Source organism: Rhizophagus irregularis, chromosome 18 (genome assembly GCF_026210795.1).
Source record: "Rhizophagus irregularis chromosome 18, complete sequence".
Classification (NCBI taxonomy): Eukaryota; Fungi; Glomeromycota; class Glomeromycetes; order Glomerales; family Glomeraceae; genus Rhizophagus; species Rhizophagus irregularis.
Window position 1 is genome coordinate 4,194,319 of NC_089446.1, and position 22,235 is coordinate 4,216,553.

Here is a 22,235-nt window from a genome sequence, read left to right on the forward strand (position 1 = left end):
TTCGATTCGTTACTAAAAATTTCATTAAAATCACGTAACATGGAGTTCTCCTCCTCGATCCTACAAACATGGTCTTCTAAATTATCTATTTTTCATTTCATTCCAGCTACTTTGGACTTTTCTTGTTTTAATTCGTTCTGTAGTCGAAGGGTTTCTTTTTTTAAATTTCCTAACTCAAAATTACCTATTTTAAATTATAAGGATATGTAACAAACAGATGTAATATAATAAATATCAAAATATAAAAATAACAAATTCGATTTACCCGCTTCTTCATTACTTGGTCGATCACTTCTTGGTGTTCCTTCTTCGTGATGTGAACGATAACTTTTTGGTACATTAATATTAGGATATTTTTAATAATATCTGAAGCCGTTAAATTTCGTTGAGATTGAGATTGAGTTCGACCTATTGAGGCTGAAATATCTGGCGGAATAACGAGTTTAAAGGGAGATGAAGAAACTGTAGTATTAGTATTTTGTGGTGTTAGTGTTGACGAAGTGGTAATATTACGTGTTGAAGAAGCAATATTTCGTGATGCTGATGCTGACGATCGTGATGCCAGTGTTGAAGTGGCAATATTTGGAGGTGTTGGTGTTGACGAAGTGGCAATATTTGGAGCTGTTGCTGTTGAAGAAGCAATATTTTGTGGTGTTAGTGTTGACGAAGTAGTAATATTTCGTGATGCTGATGTTGACGATCGTGATGCCGGTGTTGAAGAAGCAATATTTCGTGATGCTGATGCTGACGATCATGATGCCGGTGTTGAAGTGGCAATATTTGGAGGTGTTGGTGTTGACAAAGTGGCAATATTTGAAGCTGTTGCTGTTGAAGAAGCAATATTTTGTGGTGTTGATGTTGACGAAGTGGCAATATTTCGTGATGCTAATGCTGACGATCGTGATGCCGGTGTTGAAGTGGCAATATTTGGAGGTGTTGGTGTTGACGAAGTGGCAATATTTTGTGGTGCTGGTGTTGACGACTCAGCAATATTTGGTGGAGGAGTATTTGGTTTCGATGGTTTCTTACGAGTCATTATTGGTTTTTTTTTTCAAAAAAAAAAGAAAGAGATTTTTTGTACGGACGAGGAAATTGGTCCACCTTTTATATCTATTTTTTACTATCAAATTAGACTCTCAACAATCAACGATCAATTACACTTAAACATTTGTATCAAATTAGACTCTCAACAATCAACGATCAATTACACTTAAACTTTCGCATCAAATTAGACTTTCAATTAATTAAACAGATCAAATCAGACTTAAACTTTTTCATTAATCAGACTTAAACTTTCGCATCAAATTAGACTTTCAATTAATGAAACTGTTAAATCAAATTAAATAGTATGGTGATACGTATGTTTTATTTTTAAATTCCTATACTTATTCAATTTTCGTTCAATTTTTTGTCTATTTCGTCCAATTTTCGTATGGTTTTTTTAATTATACCATCAATATCACTTTAAAAATGGAATATAAAAAATCACAATATTACTAAAAATTCGACATCACTAAAAATTTGATATTAATAATTACAATTTTATTCAACGTAAAAACATATTACAACTTTATCATATCTGACTTTTATCAAAAAATGAATGACGAATATAATAATCTGAGTTCTTCAACCTCTGAACGAACTTATGCCGAATTTACAACCAGAAAACCAAGATCGAAGGTTCCATGCTATTGCAGCAATTGTAATGGGAAAATGATTGATCCGCGCACAAAGGAGAGACACGAGCAAATGAATTCTTTAGAACCATTAAATTCCGATAAGGCTCCAATGTCTCAAGAGTTAGTAGAACTGATTGATTTGACAATATCGTTAGAAGAACCACAAGATACGACAATACCGTTAGTAGAACCACAAGATACGACAATATCTATTGATACATATTCTGATAATGATACGTATGAGGAACAACAATATGTATTTCTTCCACGTAAAAAAAGGTCAAAAACAGGCATACTTCGTCATATTACTGAAGTTAAGCAAGTCGCTGAATCAACTGAATATGACACGGATGATATCTACACTAGTGAATCTTCGGCACAAGAAGATTCTCCTAATAATGATGATAACGAATTTTCAAGTAATTTTGAGAATTATTCTCATCCTATGTTCGACATACCAGATATTTCAGACACACCGAATATTTCAGAATTACCAACAGATGAACTAATTAAGGGAATTTTGATATGGATTATGAAGTTCAGGTCGAGTCGTAACATACCAAATACCGCAATTGAAGAATTAATACAATTTATTAAAATAATATTGAAAGTGTGTAAAAATATCAATCCCGAATCATTTCCAAATTCATTATATATGTTAAGAAAAGCGTTAGGACTTATCGATCGATTTACGCAATTTGCAGCTTGCCAAAAATGCCACAAATTATACAAAAAAGAGGATATAATATCAAATGATGATAATACTATTATGAAATGCAGCCATGTCAAATTTCCAAATTCGGCCACAAAGAGATTAAAGCAATGTCAAACTCCTTTAGGAAAGAAAATTTCTTTAAATAATAGTATATCAATTGTTCCTGAATTAATTTATCCGGTCTCGAGTATACAACAGCAGCTTTCTAGTATGTTCAAGCGACCAGGATTTGAAGAATTATTGCGGCATTGGACTCATCGTTCAGTAATTGATAATATTTTATCAGACATATACGACGGGCAAATTTGGCAAAATCTTAAGGAATCAAACGAACAAGGGTCAAATAACTTTTTCCGACCGGACAAGGCTGATACTCATCTAGGATTAATGATAAATTTGGATTGGTTCCAGCCGTACGAAGGAACGATTTACAGTACAGGTGTAATATACGCAATAATATGTAATCTACCTCGGGATGTTCGATTTAAGCCTGAAAATATGCTTATACTTGGCATATTACCGGGACCCAATGAGGTTAAATTACATAGAGTAAATCATTACCTTTCACCAATAATCACAGAATTAGAATCACTTTGGGAAGGCGTGATTCTTAATCGCACTTATGAATGTCCAAATGGCAAAGATATTCGAGCTGCATTAATAATTGCTTTGTGCGATATTCCTGGAGCTCGAAAATTATGCGGGCACATCTCTGCCCTTGCATCATGCCATCGATGCAAAAAAAGGGCCAATAATCGCAATTTTGGTGGTATGGCGGATATGAGCGACTGGTTTATCATGAAAGATCCAGTCGAGCATCATCAAAAGGCTTTAGAATGGCGACGATGCAAATCTAACGCAGAAAGAGAGAGATTCGTCAAGGAGAATGGCGTAAGGTGGTCTGAAATATTAAGACTGCCGTATTTTGATTTGATTCGTTTTGTTGTTGTAGATCCGATGTATTGCCTTTTTCTAGGAATCGCTAAATGGATAACAAAACGAATATGGATTGACGAAGGTGTATTAACAGAAAAAGATCTTCAATCAATTCAAAAGAAAATAGATGAATTTAAAGTACCATCAGATTTGGGACGAATTCCTGGTAAAATCCATTGTGGTGAAGGGTTTTCTAACTTTACCGCTGACCAATGGCGCAACTTTTTCCTAATATATGCCACTGTTGCTTTATGGAATCATCTTCCGGGTAAAGATCGCAAAATTCTTACGTATTTCGTAAGAGTTTGTACGATTTTGGTTAGACGAATTGTGGAGATTAACGATATGAAAGAAGTCCATGAACTTTTGATAAAGATAATTAAATTGATCGAAGAATGCTATGGCGAAGAAAAAATAACGCCAAACCTCCACCTATCATTACATCTATGCGAGTGCTCTTACGATTACGGACCTCTGTATTCGTTCTGGTGCTTTAGCTTTGAACGAATGAATGGCTTATTAGGTAATTCAAATTTAATTGTGTCGATTTTTCGAATTATATTATTTCATTTAGCAAAGATTAATAATAAATTATTTATTAGGATCTTTGCCTAATAGCCACCGCCAAATCGAACCTGAACTAATGCGTCGATTGATGACCGAAGCGCAAATAAATGATATTATTAATAGTTCAAGTTCAGAAGTAATAGGACTCGAATTACTCGATAAATGACCTTCTGTTGGTTCTCTTTCTGAATTTCCAACAGATGAAATGTATCGATTTTTGATGAATTCCAGAAATATATCAGAGTCACCAATTACTGGTTGCGAGGAATTTCCGGATAAATTTTTAGCACCGCAATCCAAAGATATTCATCTTGAGGAACAAATCTACGATTTACTTATCGAATATTATGAGGATACATATGTAGATTCTATATTCAGAAAACTGTTCACGGAAAATTTACCCAATTCAACGATCATTATCAACAGAGCGAATCGATATGGAAGATGTCAAATCTGTGCAGAAACTTTTGGATCTGCTGCTGCAACATGACATATTAAGAGCTCATTCGTCTTAGCTAAATTTATTAATCGTGATGGGAATAGCTTTGATACTTACCCAGGTCAAATCCAATTTTTTTTCGAACATAGCGTTCATTTATCTTCCCGTAATTTGACACACAAATTGGCTTACATCAAATGGTACAAACTGGCAAATTTGACATCTCGATTCCATTTCAGTATTGACGATGATGTCGAAACTTGCAACGTCGAATTATGGGAAGATAGTTTCTACCCAAGCAGTAGAGATAATATAATCCTGATACACAACATTTTAGGTCAGTTTATACCTCTAAAATACAAAAAATCGGATCAATCTAATGCCAGGGAATATTTAGCCGTTATTCCTATAAATAGAAAGTTCCATTTGCGTTGATTTAATATAACATTCGAACTGGTATTTACACCAATTCGAATTTCAAAACATTTTTTAACAAATTATTTTTTTATTATATTTAGTATTATTAATATAGTATAACCACTATTTTATCTAGAAAAGTGAATAAAAAAAGCATGCAATTCGGCCATTATTTTTTATATTTTTTGTAAAAAAAAAAGTTATAGTTCGACCATTATTCTGTTAGGTTGAATATAGTTTAATTTTATTATACGCATTTCGACCATCATTCTGCAGGATCGAATCAGTGTCGAATATAGATTGAATTGTATATCATTACTAATTTAGGTCGATTTTTTTTAAAATTGGCCGAATTTAGGCTGAATTTTTTAAAGGTCGAATATTCCTATTTCGACTAGTGTGATTTATCATGTGCAACAATTTTTATTGGATAAAGATAGCTTATACAAATGAATTTCGTTACATCGTTACATAAAAAAAAAATCATTAAAAACAAATTTAATCATTTGTAAATTTATTTAACTCTTCCAAAACACACTCTGGAATTCTTCTGTAAGATTTATATTTTTTTATAGTATACTCCACCAATTTTCCATCAATACCTTTTCTATAAAAGTCTATATAACGCCAAATTTTTCTTGAGAACTTTCTAATAGTTGTTAAGTTTACCAAATTAAGACTTTCAGGAACAATTTTTTGTAACCTCTCCCACAAATAATCACAATTTTCACGCGAATATCTTTTAGCAGCATCCCAATACCTCTCAATAAAGTTTAATTCGCAGTGAAATTTAGGGAAAAAAATGCATTTATGGCCTGCATTTTCAATTAATTCCTCAATAGTGCCTTTTTGAGCAATAAAATCTGGTTCCAAAGATATTACCCGATGTGCACAACAGGTAGTTCTTGAAATGTCTTGAATCTTTTCTTTGCATTCTTTGCAGTCTAATATTAATTCTCCAGGTAACCATTTTCACGCTCTATTAATACTTGTTTAATTCCCTTAGGTTTACCATAAAGTTTTTCATCATGATATGTTATTGGAAACACCATTGTTTGTAACTGATTATTTGGCCCAAAGTAAGTATTTCGCATAACTGGTTGTTTACCGCCTGGGTTTAGGTTCATTCGGCTTGCAACTAAGGCATCTTTGCTAAAAGCAGTATGATTGGAAATATTATCAAAAGCAAACACAGCTATGCAATCTGGATATAAAGCTTCAAAAATAGGGATTGCTTTACATTCAATTTGTTCAAGAAGATGTTTTGCTGTCCAATAACCCTTTTGATTTATGCCAGGTTTTAAAAAACATTGTGCTTCTTCAGTTATATAGGGATGCTTTTCTATATCAGCTTGTTTCAAATGTAGGCATCCATCAATCTCAGTTAGAAATTCACTTACCATTATAGATCTTCAGTTTCCTTTTTTTCGAAGTGGCATCTTACCATTTTTAGTCCATAATTCATGTTTTCTATCATTTAAATAAAAAATGCATTCATCATGAACTACAAGAACTCTTTCTTTTTCTCCTTCAGGTAAGTTAAGGTATATCTGATCCATAAATTCACCTTCATATTTGGACATGTATTTCTCATGATTAAATATATTTTCTAGAAATTCTTTTCGATATTGTAAAACATCTTCTCTTTCATGTCCATCATAGTAGATTCCACAATGGTATTGTTGAAATGAGTAACCAAGAACCTTAAGCCCTTTATTTTTATATAACCAACAAATTTATTAATATTAATTAATATAATACTTGCATATTTAATTTTAGAATACTTACACCTCGTTGCAGTCATTATAGTAAATTAGTAATAGATTTTTTTCTAGCAATTCCAATAGCAGGAAATAATTCATTTTCAACAAATTTTTTAAATGTAGCTGGTGTAGTATTGAAGTTTTGTTTTCGAATCCAAATACGACATCTTTCTACAACATCTTCATCATCAATTACTCTGATCGTTTTTTGATGTTTTTCACGTCTAAATTCTGGAAGTTTATTATTAAGTAACCAGTACTTTGTAAAGTTTCAAATTTTTCATACTATTGCATGTCTGAAATGTGTGTTAAGTTGATGGCGCAATGTGGCACAGCTAGTGTTCTGAACGGGTCAGATTAATTCAGATAACCTGTCAAATTGACCTGAAAATTTTGGGTCAAGTCATTAAATTCATGACCTGACTTCAGGTCAGGTCACAGTTTGACCTAACCTGTTTGACCTATTTAACCTGTTACTTAAAAATGTTAAACTTGACGCTTTCATTAGTTTGATGTTTTCGTTAAAAAAGAATGGATTTTTTTAATTGAGAATGTCAAACCTGATGTTTTTAATTAAAAAAACCAAAAAAAAAATTTTTTTAATGAAAAACGTCAAATCTGACATTTTTATTAAAAAAAAATAAAAAAAAATGGTTTTTTTAATTGAAAACATCAAACCTGATGTTTTTAGTTAAAAAATAAAAAAAAATCAGGGGTTTTTTAATGAAAAATGTCAAATCTGACATTTTTTTAGTTAATGGAAAAATAAAAAACTAATCAAAAAAAAATGTTTTTAGCGTTTTTTTTTAATAATATTATATGAAAAAATGCCAAAAACGTTTTCAGCATTTTTTTTAAATAATATTATCCAAAAACATTTTTTTATAATAATTAATACAAAAAAAAACGTTTCAGAATTTTTTTTACATATTTGTTCCATCTGATCTGAAATATTATGTTAGGTCAAACAGGTCAAGCGGATCAGGTTAGGTAAGATGTGTTACTTAACCAGATCTGACCCAATTTTTTTTTTAGGTCAGGTAAGACGAATTACCCGACCTGACCTGACCCGTTTGGAACACGAGGCACAGCAATTTTCCAAAAAAATTAAATTGCAATTTTTTTTTATTTAAAATAAAACTTTTAAATTTCTGCATTAGAGCATGTACAGGTGGTTTAGAAGGTCATTTTCGAGTTATTTAACAAAAACTGTTTTTTCAACAAATCCAATTTTAGAAATGATTGGCAAAGACGATAAAATTGGTTGTTATATATTAAAGTCACAATCTACTCCCAAAACTAGAGATGCGATCCAAAATCTGAAAATTCAGATCATCTGCCAATTCATCTGATCCAAACAGATAATGGATACATCTGGATAGATTAATATCCGTTTTAATCCAAAATAGCATTCAATGATCGTATAGAGATGCACAATAGCTCATTCGAATCATCGTAATGAGACGATTTGAATGAGCTATTGTGCATCTCTGTACGATCACTGGATGCCAAGATATTCGGCAAAATGTCAAACATCAGCATTTTCATTTTATGATTATGCAAAATTTTACATTTTTCTGAATATCTCAGCATCCAGTGATCGTACAGAGATGCACAATAATTCATTCAAATCTTCTCAATGCAACAATTCGAATGAGCTACAGTGCATCCCTGTACAATTATTGGATGCCAAGATATTCGGCAAAATGTCAAAAATCAGCATTTTTATTTTATGATTATGCAAAATTTTACGTTTTGCATGATCGTAAAATAAAAATGCTGATATTCCACATTTTGCCAATTATCTTGGCATCCAATGATCATACAGAGATGTACTATGGCTCATTTGAATTGTCTCATTGCAACGATTCAAATGAACTATAGTGCATCTCTATACGATCATTGGGTACCAAGATACCCAAAAATTTGAAGTTAATCTGAATTATTCAGATTTAATCTTATGATAATCTGGATTGATCCGGGCGGATCACGGATTGTAAAATTTCATCTGGATCGCATCTCTACCCAAAACCTCCTTTCATTTATAAGTGAATTTTGTAAAACAGATGAAAATACATCTTATGTGTAAATTTGAAAGCTTTACATTAAAAAAAAATCTTTAACTTAAATCTTTTTGAAATTACTGCACCACACTGCACCGTCAACCTGGCACACATTTTAGATATGCTATACTATTTTCTTATGATAAAAAAGTACTTTAACATAAATTCCTTTATCATTTGATATATGTGAAACGTGTGAATTTAATTATTCAGTTAATCAGAATGTACATTATCATATAAGTGAAGGGTTCATAAAAGTGTGTAAGATGTATTAATTTGGGAATAATAAAATATAAACTTTCATAACGAGAACTATCAACGTTTAGAAGTTGAAAGAAAGATGAAATATCATGGTAAGAGCTATCGCAGTTTGAAAATTAAGTAGAAATATAAATCTAAACCAAGCATATTAACATTTTGTTGAGAGTAAATATAATAGAGCAATTTCTTCTATTTATCAACGGATAGCAAATATTGAATTTCCCTATTATATTTACTTTTAACAAAATGTTAATATGCTTAGTTTAGATTTATATTCCTATTTAACTTTCAAACTGCGATAGCTCTTGTCATGATATTTCATTCTTCTTTCAACTTCTAAACGTCAATAGTTCTCGTTATGAAAGTTTATATTTTATTATTTCCAAATTAATACATCTTATACATTTTTATGAATCCTTCACTTATATGATAATATACATTCTGACTAACTGAATAATTAAATTCACACGTTTCACATATATCAAATGATAAAGAAATTTATATTAAAGTACTTTTTTATCATAAGAAAATAGTATAGCACATCTGAAATGTGTGCCAGGTTGATGGCACAGTGTAGCGCAGTAATTTTAAAAAAATTTAAGTTAAAGATTTTCTTTTTAATGTAAAGCTTTCAAATTTACACATAAAATGTATTTTCATCTATTTTACAAAATTCACTTATAAATGAAAGGAGGTTTTGAAAGTAAATTGTGACTTTAATATATAACAACCGATTTTATCATCTTTGCTGATCATTTTCAAAATTGGATTTATCGAAAAAACAGTTTTTGTTAAATAACTCAAAAATGGTTTTTTAAACCATCTGTATATGCTTTAAGTAAATTTGCAAAGTGGACGAAAATACATCTAGTACAGGAATTTAAAAGTTTTATTTTAAGAAAAAATGTATTTGTAACAACCTATTACATATTTTATTTGTAACATCCTTTTTTTATTTTTTTTTAATAATAAATTTAATATATGTTTCACAAATAAAATTTTTATATGCAAAATTTAATTTGGAAAACTTTTACTTAATGTATTTAAGACAGTTTCATAAACAAAATTTTAAGTTATAAGCAGTTTCTTGAAATTTTTTAAAAAATTCTTTTGTCTTAGTTATACAACTGATCTTTTGTTTTGTTTACATTATGCCTGATCAGGACCCCGGATATCTCCAAAACAGGTCATAAGTCACACTTTCGAGCAAACATGGCATAGCAGCCTTTATCTTTATTAATTATTTATCAAACTTTACCAAATTACATAAGAGAAAAAGAAAAATAAAATAAAAACTAACTAAAAACAAAGCTATATAGTCTCCTAGAAAGAAATTAAAATTAAAAGAAAATTCAAAAGAAAAATCGCTAATACTAACACTTCCTAGATCTCCCCTTGATATATCCCAATCAAAGTAGAAGCAACTATGCTAACATAATAACGAATGATGCGTCCACTATTAAAATCGACACTCCATCCTGCAAAAGCGGTTATTAAGTAGCACCGTTAGACGACCCATAAAACCCGAAATGTGATTAAACCAAGATAATCCATATTGCATCGAGTTTTTTAACCAATCGGTTCCAGAGTCACGTGAATCAATTTGGGTCGGAGGTGGCAAAGATGAGTAAGGTAGATAAGAAGATTTAGACAAACCTTTAGGCCTTGGAGACTGTTTAAGTGTTGAAGTAATGTTCATCGCATGTTCCCATAATCCTTTATCATACGAACGCGGATTCCAAATTCGTTTACGGAATTTGTTGATAAAATTGTTATGTATGGCGGCAACCACATTCATAGCAGCGAGGCGAGGAATACATAAGGTTTCAAAAACTTCCAGAAAGGCGGTGGGCAAACAGCCATGAACCAGACTATAGGATGACCAGTTACGAGATGAGAAAGACCAACAAGGAAGGGAAGTGATTCTATCCACTAGAGAAGAATAGTCACAATTGGCATTATCACCCGCTTCTTTGATTTTTTGGGTAAGGTGGTGAAGATAAGATGTTAAGAGTTGATGTAATCTATCACGACGCTTATTGCATAAAAATAAATGCATAAAATCTTCTAAATGGTCTTCACAGGAACGACAAGTTAGAATTTCCACGTATAAATCAGGTCGTGTCCTTTTCAGTGATTCCAAAGTGGGTAGGTCTTCCAGAAAGAGTTGGAATTTTAATGTATGATGTCTAGAAACATTTTCCTTAGTGAAAGAGTTATCAAATTTGGGTTGAAACATTAACGTATGCCAAGTAAGAACCCAGTCAATCATATATCCAGAAGGATCCGTTAAGAGAGAAATAAAACGGAAACGCGAAAGAGCTAAAAGGTCTTTCATATACAACATTTGATGATATTGTTTAAACAAATGTCTGGGGTTGGATTCGCAGATTATGTCATCATAGAACATAATATAATCATGAACTGCTGCGAGATCGAGACGGGAGATGAGAACAGCATCATCAGATGTATGGGCAGTATTGGCAAGAGAATCAGCAAAGTCATTCCAGTAAAAATTAGAGTGAGCTTTAACTTTGAAAGGCAAAACCGAGAGTTGTTTATCCACAATTAGTTGTTGGATGACAGCCCAAAGTTCAAAATTGGTAGTCTTATAATAAAGACGAGAATCTGAATAAGCAGATAAGAAACAATGTTTCAAATCCTCAATGGAAGACTGTGAATCTGTATAAATATGAACAACAGAGTTGGCAGGGGAGGCTGATAAAGCAGCATAAATAGCAGCAGCTTCAGCACGCGAAGAAGAAGGCCAATCACGAATAATACCCGCTTATAAGTGGCAATAGAATTAAGAAAGCCAGAGTCTTTGACAATTTGAACCCAGCCCCATCCCATAGAAACATCACTAGTTCCTAAATTAATAAGAGAGCCATCAGTGTAAAAGGTGTAATGTGAATCTGGAGAAAGCACAACCGATGATGATGCAGCAACATCGCCAGCTGTAAATAAGCGTGGAGTAGGTAAAGCTATATCGACAGTGTTGAAAGAGGAATTGAGAATATCAACAGCTAACACTGAGTCAGTTGAAGGATTGTAATTTGAAGTAACAAAATCCTTGATTTCCGCCCATGACACTGTAGCAGTCAAGCTGGAAGTATGACTCGTAATGGATGATTGCTTCATAGGTAAAATCCATGAGTGACTAAGAGAGACCGAGTAAGAGCAGGACACAGAGCTAGTGGCAACAAATTTCTTTGAATACGAAGATTTATTTATATTCAAGTTGCAGCCAGGACAAAGTTGTAGAGTGATCAAATCACTCGGACGAAATAAGCAGTCTGAGATCCAATGCACAATAGTACAGGTGGAATGCTTGGGTTGAAGCTGAATCTGTTTACCGAATATGGGGGAGCTATCATCATTCATCGTGACAATCCAATTCTTCTTATAACCAGAAGGAGGAGTACAAGGAGAAAGTTCTTTCGCGATATGACTCACAGGGCATTGATTAGTCATAAATTGATCTTTTAATAAACCAAATTTATCTGGAACTGTGACATTAACAGAAAGATTTTTGTACCAATTGGGAAGACAGGCATTACCACGCTTTTGAGAAGAATTAGCATATATGACAGGCCAAGAAAGTAAATGTGTTCCCTGGGGTGTCAACAGTTGCGAAAGGTAGAAAAGGCAACATTTTCGGAGTCTTGTTAAATTGGCCTTAAATACATCCAAAGAAAGACATTCGATAAATGGGAGTACAGACCATAGGACAAGCTTAAATCAAAAGGCACAGGCGATAAATTAGCACGTGACAGACGGAAAGGAGTTGAGAGCAGTGAAGCTAAAGTATTAGCAATATAATCTTGTTTAAAGATTATAAGAGAAGACCAATAAGACCAATCCAAAACCATCAAAGGAGAAATAGGAATTAAACAATAAAATTGAATAAACCTCAATCTATAATTAAAAAGTAACTTCATAAAAACAGAAGAAGAATTTGCTAACAAAAATAAATTAGTAAAATGACTTTGTTGTTGAAATGAAAATAAATTGATCAAACTCAAAGCTTGTGTTAAATATAACACCACATTAGGAACAGAACGTGATAGTTTGGCCTTATGTTTAACTAAAGCACGAATTGGAGAAGTAATAGTAGAACATTCAACCTCAGATAAATGCGTAACTTGCATACGATAATCCAATTTCGGGATCAAAACAGTATTATAAAGATAAACCACTTGTTGAACAGTCAATTTCGCCGGGCGGAGAATTGCAGAAAAAGAATTACATTCTCGTTTGAGCTGTTGTCGGATAAAATTCCTAGAGCCGTTAATATTAAACCAAACGCCCAAAAAATGGAAAGACGAGGACATAAGGATAGGAGTAACTGTAATATTGGTTGTAGTGTTGAGTGATGAAGTCAATAAATTAAAGGCTATAGGAGATAAATCTCGAGAAGTAGCAACTGCATTGGTGGCTAAAACATATTTGTTATGGTTGGCTGAGGTGTTGTTCAAACGATAAAATTCTTCAGTGATGAACAACATATGTTCCATTTCCTTTTTAGAAGAAGAAATCAGAGTAGAATCATCCATAAACACCAAATTATTAATCTTTAAAACATCCAAAGAACGAGAGTTTGGTGAAACAAGATCGGAAGCCATAGGAGAAACCAAACAATAAGGGTCTTTCTTTTCATTTTTCAGGACTGTGAGCAAAGGGTCTAAATAAATAACCCATAAAAGCGGAGAGATAACTTCACCTTGGTCTATACCAATTCTAACTCTATATGGCGGAGTAGGGCCATGTGCAGTAATGACACGATTAGAATGTGACATAAATAAAGAAAGTAAGAATTGAATAGCATTTTCTGGTAGACGTAAGCGTTGGAGAGCAAAACGCAACATGGATAGATCAACAGAATCAAACGCCTTTGAAATGTCTTGAGAGAGAATCCATAAGGGTTGTTTAGTGACTACTGAATCGTGGATAATAGATTCCAGTGTAATAATAGGATCGTGGCAAGAACCTCCAGGTAAACCTGCGAAGTTTCCTCCTTGAAGAACATGGTGGGAAGCGAGCAAAGGAGCAAGGCGATTGTAAAAGAGCTTAACCAAAGCCTTGCGAATCACTTCTAATAAAGTAATAGGATGAGTATTTTTGAGTTGGCATTTCCATTCATGCAGTTTCGGAATAGGAAAGACAGTAGCTTGTCTCCATAAATCAGGGATATTTGCATCTGATAGACAGGCACAAATTAGGTTAAAAAGAAGAGCAGAAGCAGAGAATCCTAAATGTTTCAACATCTTATATGAGATCATAGAAGGTCCTGGGGCTTTATAATTAGGCATGGAGGAAATCGTTAAAGACCATTCATCAAGGGTAGGAGGATCCATAAGTGAATCAAAAATAGCTGGAGAGACTTCAGCAAGCGGCGCATAAGCGTTAGACCATCGATCTGGCAAATCCTGTATGGAAGAAGGAGGAGTGGAGGTAATTGGAACAAAATTTTGAAAATGTTCAATGACTTCTTGATCAATAGCATCTGGAGAAGTTAATAAAGTAGGGCGTGTTGGATGATCAATAAAGACACGATCAAGAATGATTCGTCGTCTGGTTCGTGACAAGGCAGATTCAATAAAAGTAGAGATATCATTGGTGAAGTTATCATTCCGAGCATCAATTTTTGCCTGAATAGAAGAAGCTTGAAATTCTTTTTCTTTAAGCAAAAGTAGGCTTCGCAAAAGCAAAGTCATATTCTCTAACATTTGAAGTAAATTAGCAAAATCATCAATTCGTTCATCACGAAGAGAGGAAGGAAGAACAGTAGAAGTAACAAAAATTTGTTTATAACTAAAAAGGAGTTGATTAAGACGTAAATAATATGAAGACCATTTGGACTCAAAACGAACAGAATATAAAGCAGGGTTTTTGTGAAGGGAGCGAATAATCTTCGCCACTTTAGACAAAAATCGATAAGATTGACATAAAGTTTCTAGATCTTTAGGCTTTTTCGGAGCATAGGTATTGCCCACAGTAACTGAGGGCAGCTGGGATTTTGCAGCTTTAATAATTCTAGAATGAAGATATTCACATTTCTGATTAAGAGGCCAAGTATCGAAGACAAGTGGATCAATTGGGCATAACTTATCCAAGTCATCAGCAAAGGCAGTCCACTGTTCCATAGAAATAGAATCATATTTAAAAATGCGTCAAGTATTATGACCAAGTTGACGAGCACGAGCAGATTTAATAGCATCTGACAGTAAAGAGATGTCAAAATAGGTGATAATAGGGTTGTGATCAGAAATGTGTAAATCGTAGGCATCAAAGATAGTTGATGTTAACATATAACGGCAAAGAAGCGGGCAGGACCAAACGAAGTCAATACGGGTAATAGTGTCCAAGTGGTAATAAGTACCCAAGGTACTAGATAAATTAAGGGGAGTACAATCCTCATAATTATGAGAAAGCAAATAATGAAATAATTTATGAACTTTTTTAGCGGCAACCTGAGGTTGATGCAAAAATATGGGGTAAAATTTCTCCAAATTCATGTTGAAATCACCACAAATAGCATGGTGGAAATTTTGTGAAGAAGTTTGAGAAATAAGAGAAATTAATTGATCAATGACTTCGTATCGAAGAACAAGATCATTTGTAGGAGGAATATAAACTACAAATATACGCAATTTAACATTGCCTTTAAAAAATAAGTCTACAGAGAGAATTCGGGAAGAATGGGATTGATAAAACTGGACATGAGTAGCTAAAGAGTTGTGTATGAACAAAGAGACACCACCAGAAGAACGGCCGTGTTTAGTAGAATCCAAATCAGAATGGAAAGAAGTATAATCACAAACACGCTTAGATAAAAATTTCATTTGTTTAGGTGATAAATGAGTATCAACAATACCACCAAAAGAAATATGGTTATGGGAAAAAAAGGAAAAAATTTGGTCCATTTTAAACGAACTATGACCAGGAGTTTTAAGACTATTAACATTGAAGGAAGAAATATTAAAGGAATTGGGGATGGGTGAAGTAGAAGAAGAAGAAGAAAAGAATGTATCAGATAAAGGATCATTAAAAATATCACTAAAATCAACAGGGTTGGGGGGTTTCGCACAAAGGTATCATAATCTATGTTATTGTTCATCATTATTACACTATGATAGAAACTGCGGGGTGAAAGAGGAGGATAACAAATTAATCAGACGAAGTCTTATTGACTAAGTCCGAGGAAGAGCCACCAGAAATGGAGCTAATAAATCTATTAATAGAGCCGGATAAGTGATCAAATTTGTTATCTAGAGATCGTTGGAAGGAATAAATTTCAGCACGTTCTTTATTGATGGTAGCTTCATCGGCAGTTTCAGGGATGGGGGAGGAGGAAATAGTAGAACGGGAAACAGGGGACCATTGGTGGAGGGAGAACCGGGCCGGAAAAGGGCTTGGTCGAGGGGGCGGGTTGGATTGTGTTATATAAGGGGGGTGCGTTGGTGATCGTCAACAAGCATATGTGAAGAATCATTGGGATCAGGTGGGAGAACATCATCTTGCATATGTCCAAAAACACGGAGTTCCAGCCGAGACATCCTCTGATCAGCTAGTTCAAGAGCATGAATTCTAGCACGTACACTAGCCATATCTTCTTGAAGGCTTTTAAGCACTGAAAGGATCTCTTGAATTTGGGAACAATTAGGATCCACCAAGGGAGGTTTATGACCAGATGAATTGGGAGTAAAGGTACTATTACGTTGGAAAGTGGAAAAAGAAACTGAATGCTCTTTGCCTTTACGCTCGTTAGATCGAGGTCGTGGTGCAGATTGGGTAGAATTATTGGAGTTAAGAGAATTGGGCGAAGAAGCATTATTATTATAATTATTGTTTCATCCAGTGTTATTGGCTGAATGATTACGTTGTCGAGAATTGGAACGATCTTTGGATTGAGAACGGGAATGATGTCTACTGCGATTAGCAGAAGAGTTTTGGTTGTTTGATTGTCCAATATTAAAATGTTCTTTTAAGTGTGCGACAGGATTACGGGTGCGCGAGCGACCTCGAGAGTTGTTCAACGGGCAAGCAGTAGGAGCGCAACCAAGTTTACCGCATCTATGGCAAAGCTTGTTTGTATTCTCAGGAAGTTCCCATTGGAGCCTATGGCCTTGCAAAGCAATTGATTGTTCCATTGCATTGTCCATCATTTGCTGTGATTTAAAAGTAATATAAGCCCATCATTTAGGTTTATAAGAATTAAGAGACAGGGTGATATTAACAGCCATAGCACCAATTGCTCGCACCAAGGGTGCTAAATGCACGTCTTTAGTGTTAGGAGGGAGCTGAGATAGTACAGCGACGAATTCACGTCGTGATTTCTTTTGATCAAGGAAGAGAGAGCACGGCGTAATGCGCAAACAAGTGGAATAACAATAGATCGCCCACTGTTTGTCCACGAAACGTTGAATGGGTGAAGCATCATCATAAATGATACGAGCCTGTTGGACCTTAGCATTGGCACATGTATGGAGGCGACAGGATTGTATGTTACCATACTTTTTGAAAAGAGCAATGATATCATCTTTTTTGATGAAAAATGGGATGTCAGTAACTTGAATAGCCTGGAGATCTTCATCGGTTCGGAGTTGCTGAGGGTCGTGCAGAAAAAATTTTAGATCAGCAAGATCATCATGTTAGAGGGAAAGGCAGGCGTTACGTTCAGTGGTCGAATTAAAATGAATAACCAATCATTTAAGGTCACCAGAACCAGGACATGCGAGCACGGCCAGTGTAAGAATGATAAGTTTCCAAAAGGAGATTGTTGACAGCATCAATCATAGCCCGATTGGTAGGATACTTTTTGACAAATTCGGGAGAAGTATTAGGCGCCGCAGCAGCCTGATAATCATGCCTAAGAATAGTAATAGTGGGCGTGTCAGGGGGAAGAGGAGAAGTATCATTGGTATCCATAATATCCTTATTAGGAGACACGTTTAAGGGGGAAGTTTCTTTGTCTTTTGGAGCATGCATGGACGCGTCAGTACCAGATGTAACAGAACCAGGCGCAGAAGGCGCAGTATTATCTTCAGGAGGAGGAGACGAAAAATTGTCAGCATTATTTTGTTGAGGAGGAGTAGTATTGCTACCTCCAGCATCAGCCGCTGAGTCGGCGACGTAGTCTTCTTCCATAGGATTATCAGGAAGCGTACGGGTACGTTTGGAAGGTTGTTTTTATTGTTTGTTTGTTCATTATCAGAGTTTGAAACGTCAGAGCCAGAGTCTTTATTTTTGTTCCGTTTGTCTTGTCGCTTGGCAGGTCCCCATTAGGGTTATTGCCAGCTTTTTTGTTACCTTTGGGAGGCATTTTAATAGTAAAATAAGAGATGTGTTGATATGAAGAATAAAAAATTTCTTCCGCGAAATTTTTGACCAAGGATCTACAAGAAAGAGTTGGCAGATCGGGATCAAGTCACACTTTCGGCAGATTGGCCCATTTTTCAAGGGGCTCAAAAAATCGTTTTTTGTAAATATCTCGGCATCCAGTGGTCCAATTTTGATGAACTTTTTTTTAAATTGTAGAGCTAAATGAGGGCTACAAAATAAAAAATAGTTCATTAAAATTGAATTACTGGATGCTGAGATATTTACAAAAAACGATTTTTTGAGTTTCAGCAAAAAGGGGTGTTTTTGGCCAAAAGTCCATTATGACCTTTATATTAGATATCCAGGGTCCTGCCTGATCTTAAATTTTAATTGGATAAAATTGGGAATTGTTACAAATAAGATGCGTAATAGACTGTTACAATTAGATTTATCCTTATTTTAAATAAAAAAAAAGAGAATTATAATTTGTCGCATATGCGATTTATCGCTATATCCTATTTGTCATGTGATTTAGTCAATTTGATTATATAATAAGATTAGCATAATCATTTTATTGTAATGATGTAAAATAAACTATAATCACATGAATTATATTTTTAATAAACTTTTGATTATCAAGTAGATCAGTATTTTCCACGGCTTTTTCTCTCTCTCTATCGAAATATTTTCATTTTAACTATACCTAAAGTTGCTTGCTGAAACCTAGGGTTTTAGGCAAGATGGCATTTCACCGAAAAGTGAAATTCTGCCAAAACTATATTAAAGTTATATTAAAAAACTGTTGAAACTTTGGAGAATGGCGAAACTGCCAAAACTTATTATAAATGCCGAAACTGCTGAAACTCTCCAAAACTATAATAAATCTATAGTAAAATTTTGACGAAACTAATCGTATGATTTTGAAGAGGTTTAGACAAGCAACCTTAACTATACATTTTATTAATATTTAAACATAAACTCTGTTTTTTCACTAATATTGAATATAAACATACCTTTTTTTCATTAATATCGAATGTAAACTACTTTATTACTACTTTATGGAAAATATGGAAGAAGAGTTGAGCGAAGATATTCAAAACTCAGAATTTACATATGGTATGTATAGCTTAGGGTTAGAGGTTAGGATTAGGGTTAGGTTAGGTTGGATTAGAGTAGTTTTTGGGTTTGAGTTAGAGTTAGGGTTAGGTTTTGGGTTATTAGGGTTAGGTTAAGTTAGGAATGCAGATTTAGAGTCAGATTTTAGTATTACTATTTCTAATTTTGTATTTTTTTTTTGTAGATAATTGTAATAATAAGGCAATTTTGTCTAATGAAGATGAACATGTACTACTATATACAGGGAAGAGATTTGAATTATGGGATGATTGTGAAGATTTTGTAAGTGCATGGGCTAAATAACAAGATTTTCGAATTATTAAAGATCGTGTAGTTGGTGATGGAGGAGTTATTCACCACTGTACATATATTTGTTCTCATGGACGTACCTATGATTCCACTTCAGCTAAAGATACTATTACAAAAAAAATTGGTTGTCTATTTATTATCAATGCTTCATACCCGAAATTAAAGAATCCTGAAGGTTTTGTAATTACCAACAAAATTGTTGACTAACATAATCATCTATTAAATGTATCAATAATTGAATTTGAGGATTCTAGAAAATTTACCAATTTAATGTTTGAGGATATTAAATTTATGACTATGTCTTGCAAATTTGGAGCAACGGCACAATGAAAATTTCTTGAAGGTAAATATCCAACTCATCCAGTATATTCACAAGAACTTTATAAAGCTATTTAAAAATTTCGGCCTACAAAGAATTCATTATCAAGTGATGCTACTGATATTTCAAATTGGCTTGATAGTTAAAATAAAGCTGATTCTAAATGGGTTGTATATTGAGGTTGGGATGAAGACAATACTCTCACTCACTTACTCTGGATGACGCCTTCTCAAGTTGAGAATTGAGTACAATATTCTAATTGCGTTATAAATGATGTTATGCACAAGACTAATTGATATAGTATGGCGTTATTTTTGATTGTTGGATTTAATAATGACTGCTAAAATATATTGTTTGCTCAAGAGTTATTAATCGATGAAAGTCTTGACTTACACACTTAGATGTTTAGCAATATTATTAAAGCTACTGGTATACAACCTGTTGTTATTATCACAGATTCTGATCCAGCTGTAGATGCAGCAATCTGTCAAGTACTTCCATTTACTTATTCGATTCACTGTACCTTTCACATTTCTCAAAACTTGAATAAAAATCTGAAAAAATTATTAGATAGTGAATACCAGAGTTTTATTCATGATTTTTATAGCTGTCGTAATTGTATTGTTGAAAACATTTTTCAACAACGTTTTAACAAGCTCATAGAAAACTACCCTAAAGCAAAGAATTATCTGGAACATCTTTATAAAACAAAAGAATATTGGGCTCATTGTTACATTAAGCATCATTTTACAGGAGAAATGATAGCCAGTTTTAGGGTTGAATCAGTTAATGCTTGTTTAAAGCGTTTGTTGAATAATTCTAATATTTCATTATACGTTCTTATGTTTGAAATTCATCAATAGGATAAAGAAAAGGAATATGAATATTGGCATTTATCAATTCCTAATATAAGAAGGCAAACTAATACGAATTTTTTATTTACAAACATTATTCAGCTAAATGTAATTATTGTGCTTAAACATGGTTTAGAGAAAAACCAAAAATTTTGAAATTATATTTAGCATATATTGTAATGAAACACCATTTAATGTTAAATTAGAACATATGAAAATATTGGCAACCCCAAGTGCATCTACTAATAGAAGATAGATTTCTGATATCAATTCATTAACTAAAGTTAGTTTTTGTAGAAGTAATAATATTGATCAAACATTAATTCAATTTTTTGTATGTTGTAAAATTCCATTCTTTACTATTGGTCACCTTTATTTTATGAATTTTATTCAAAATCTCTGTTTTTGTTATAATTCTTCTAAAAAACAACTCTTTTAATAGCTACTTTAAATAAAGAAATTTCTGTAGTTTTAGATAAAGTTAATGAAGAACTGAACTTAAATATAAAGAAAATTTAACTTTAGATTTAATATTATATATTATACTTCATGAAGCTTTTAAAGAACATGTTTGGAAATCGCGATGTAAAATGATGAATGAACTAGAAGAATCATTGCATATTACACCTTAGGACAAGTGTAAGACCTCAAGGACACATAAGGAGGACGTAGAAACTCAACGCGATCACTATCGATATACTCTAACTGCATTTCGTAAACGAAAGGCATCAAAATATAATGAAGGCTTACGTTGATGCAAAGATCATCTATACCATTTGGAATAACTGGTTTATTGCCTCCCTGGAAGTCTAGAAAAATTTCTGTTTAACATAAAAATAATAATAATAATAATAATAATAATAAAAATTATGATAAAGTTGCAGCGTAGTGGGTCCCGTGATCACCAGACATTGAAGATAAGGCCTTTATGGCTAAGATAACCTATTACTAAACGAAGTCTACCTACGGAGTCAAATGATCACTCGACAGTGCACACGTGGGGTACTACCAGTATGACGAGTGGTTTGTAGTTTAATTATATTAGAGTAGTTAAAGTCAACTCCCTCTATAGTCACTCCCATTATAGTCACATTTTACTATATAGTCACACCAGTTGAATGTTCAAAACACTTTATTATTAAAAACTATCCTATATAGTCACAATCTATCTATAGTCACTATCACACCTATCCTCAAAAATCTTATATTAAAAAGAATCGTTTATAATCACAGTTATATAAAAAATATATTAAATAACTTGGCATTTAATAATCGTACAAAGATGTATCATAGCTTGTTAGAATCGTCTCACTGAGATGAATCGAATGGTGGTATTTTTATCCCTTTGCGATCACTGGCTGATGAGTTATTCAACAAAATGTTAAACATCAGCATTATTATATTTCTTGATTTACGTTTACTGTGCCATTTAACATTTTGCTAAATTTCTCGGTACTTAGTGATTGTAAAAGG

The 22,235-nt window shown here is 33.2% G+C and overlaps 3 protein-coding genes across 3 annotated transcripts; 2 read left to right on the top strand and 1 right to left on the bottom strand.

Moving 5' to 3' along the window:
* Positions 1–39: 39 nt before the first annotated feature.
* Positions 40–1,214, top strand: OCT59_010528 (uncharacterized protein; the record flags this gene model as incomplete). The annotated part of the gene is made up of 2 exons (XM_066133076.1): positions 40–150; positions 450–1,214. 2 exons carry the CDS (start codon positions 40–42, stop codon positions 1,212–1,214), a joined length of 876 nt encoding a protein of 291 aa, XP_066000656.1.
* A 382-nt stretch (positions 1,215–1,596) lies between these two features.
* Positions 1,597–2,297, top strand: OCT59_010529 (uncharacterized protein; the record flags this gene model as incomplete). Its single annotated transcript, XM_066133077.1, has 2 exons — positions 1,597–2,222; positions 2,291–2,297. 2 exons carry the CDS (start codon positions 1,597–1,599, stop codon positions 2,295–2,297), a joined length of 633 nt encoding a protein of 210 aa, XP_066000657.1.
* A 2,954-nt stretch (positions 2,298–5,251) lies between these two features.
* OCT59_010530 (uncharacterized protein) lies at positions 5,252–6,557 on the bottom strand (the record flags this gene model as incomplete). Its single annotated transcript, XM_066133078.1, has 4 exons — positions 5,252–5,697; positions 5,766–6,104; positions 6,198–6,464; positions 6,542–6,557. 4 exons carry the CDS (start codon positions 6,555–6,557, stop codon positions 5,252–5,254), a joined length of 1,068 nt encoding a protein of 355 aa, XP_066000658.1.
* Positions 6,558–22,235: the final 15,678 nt, after the last annotated feature.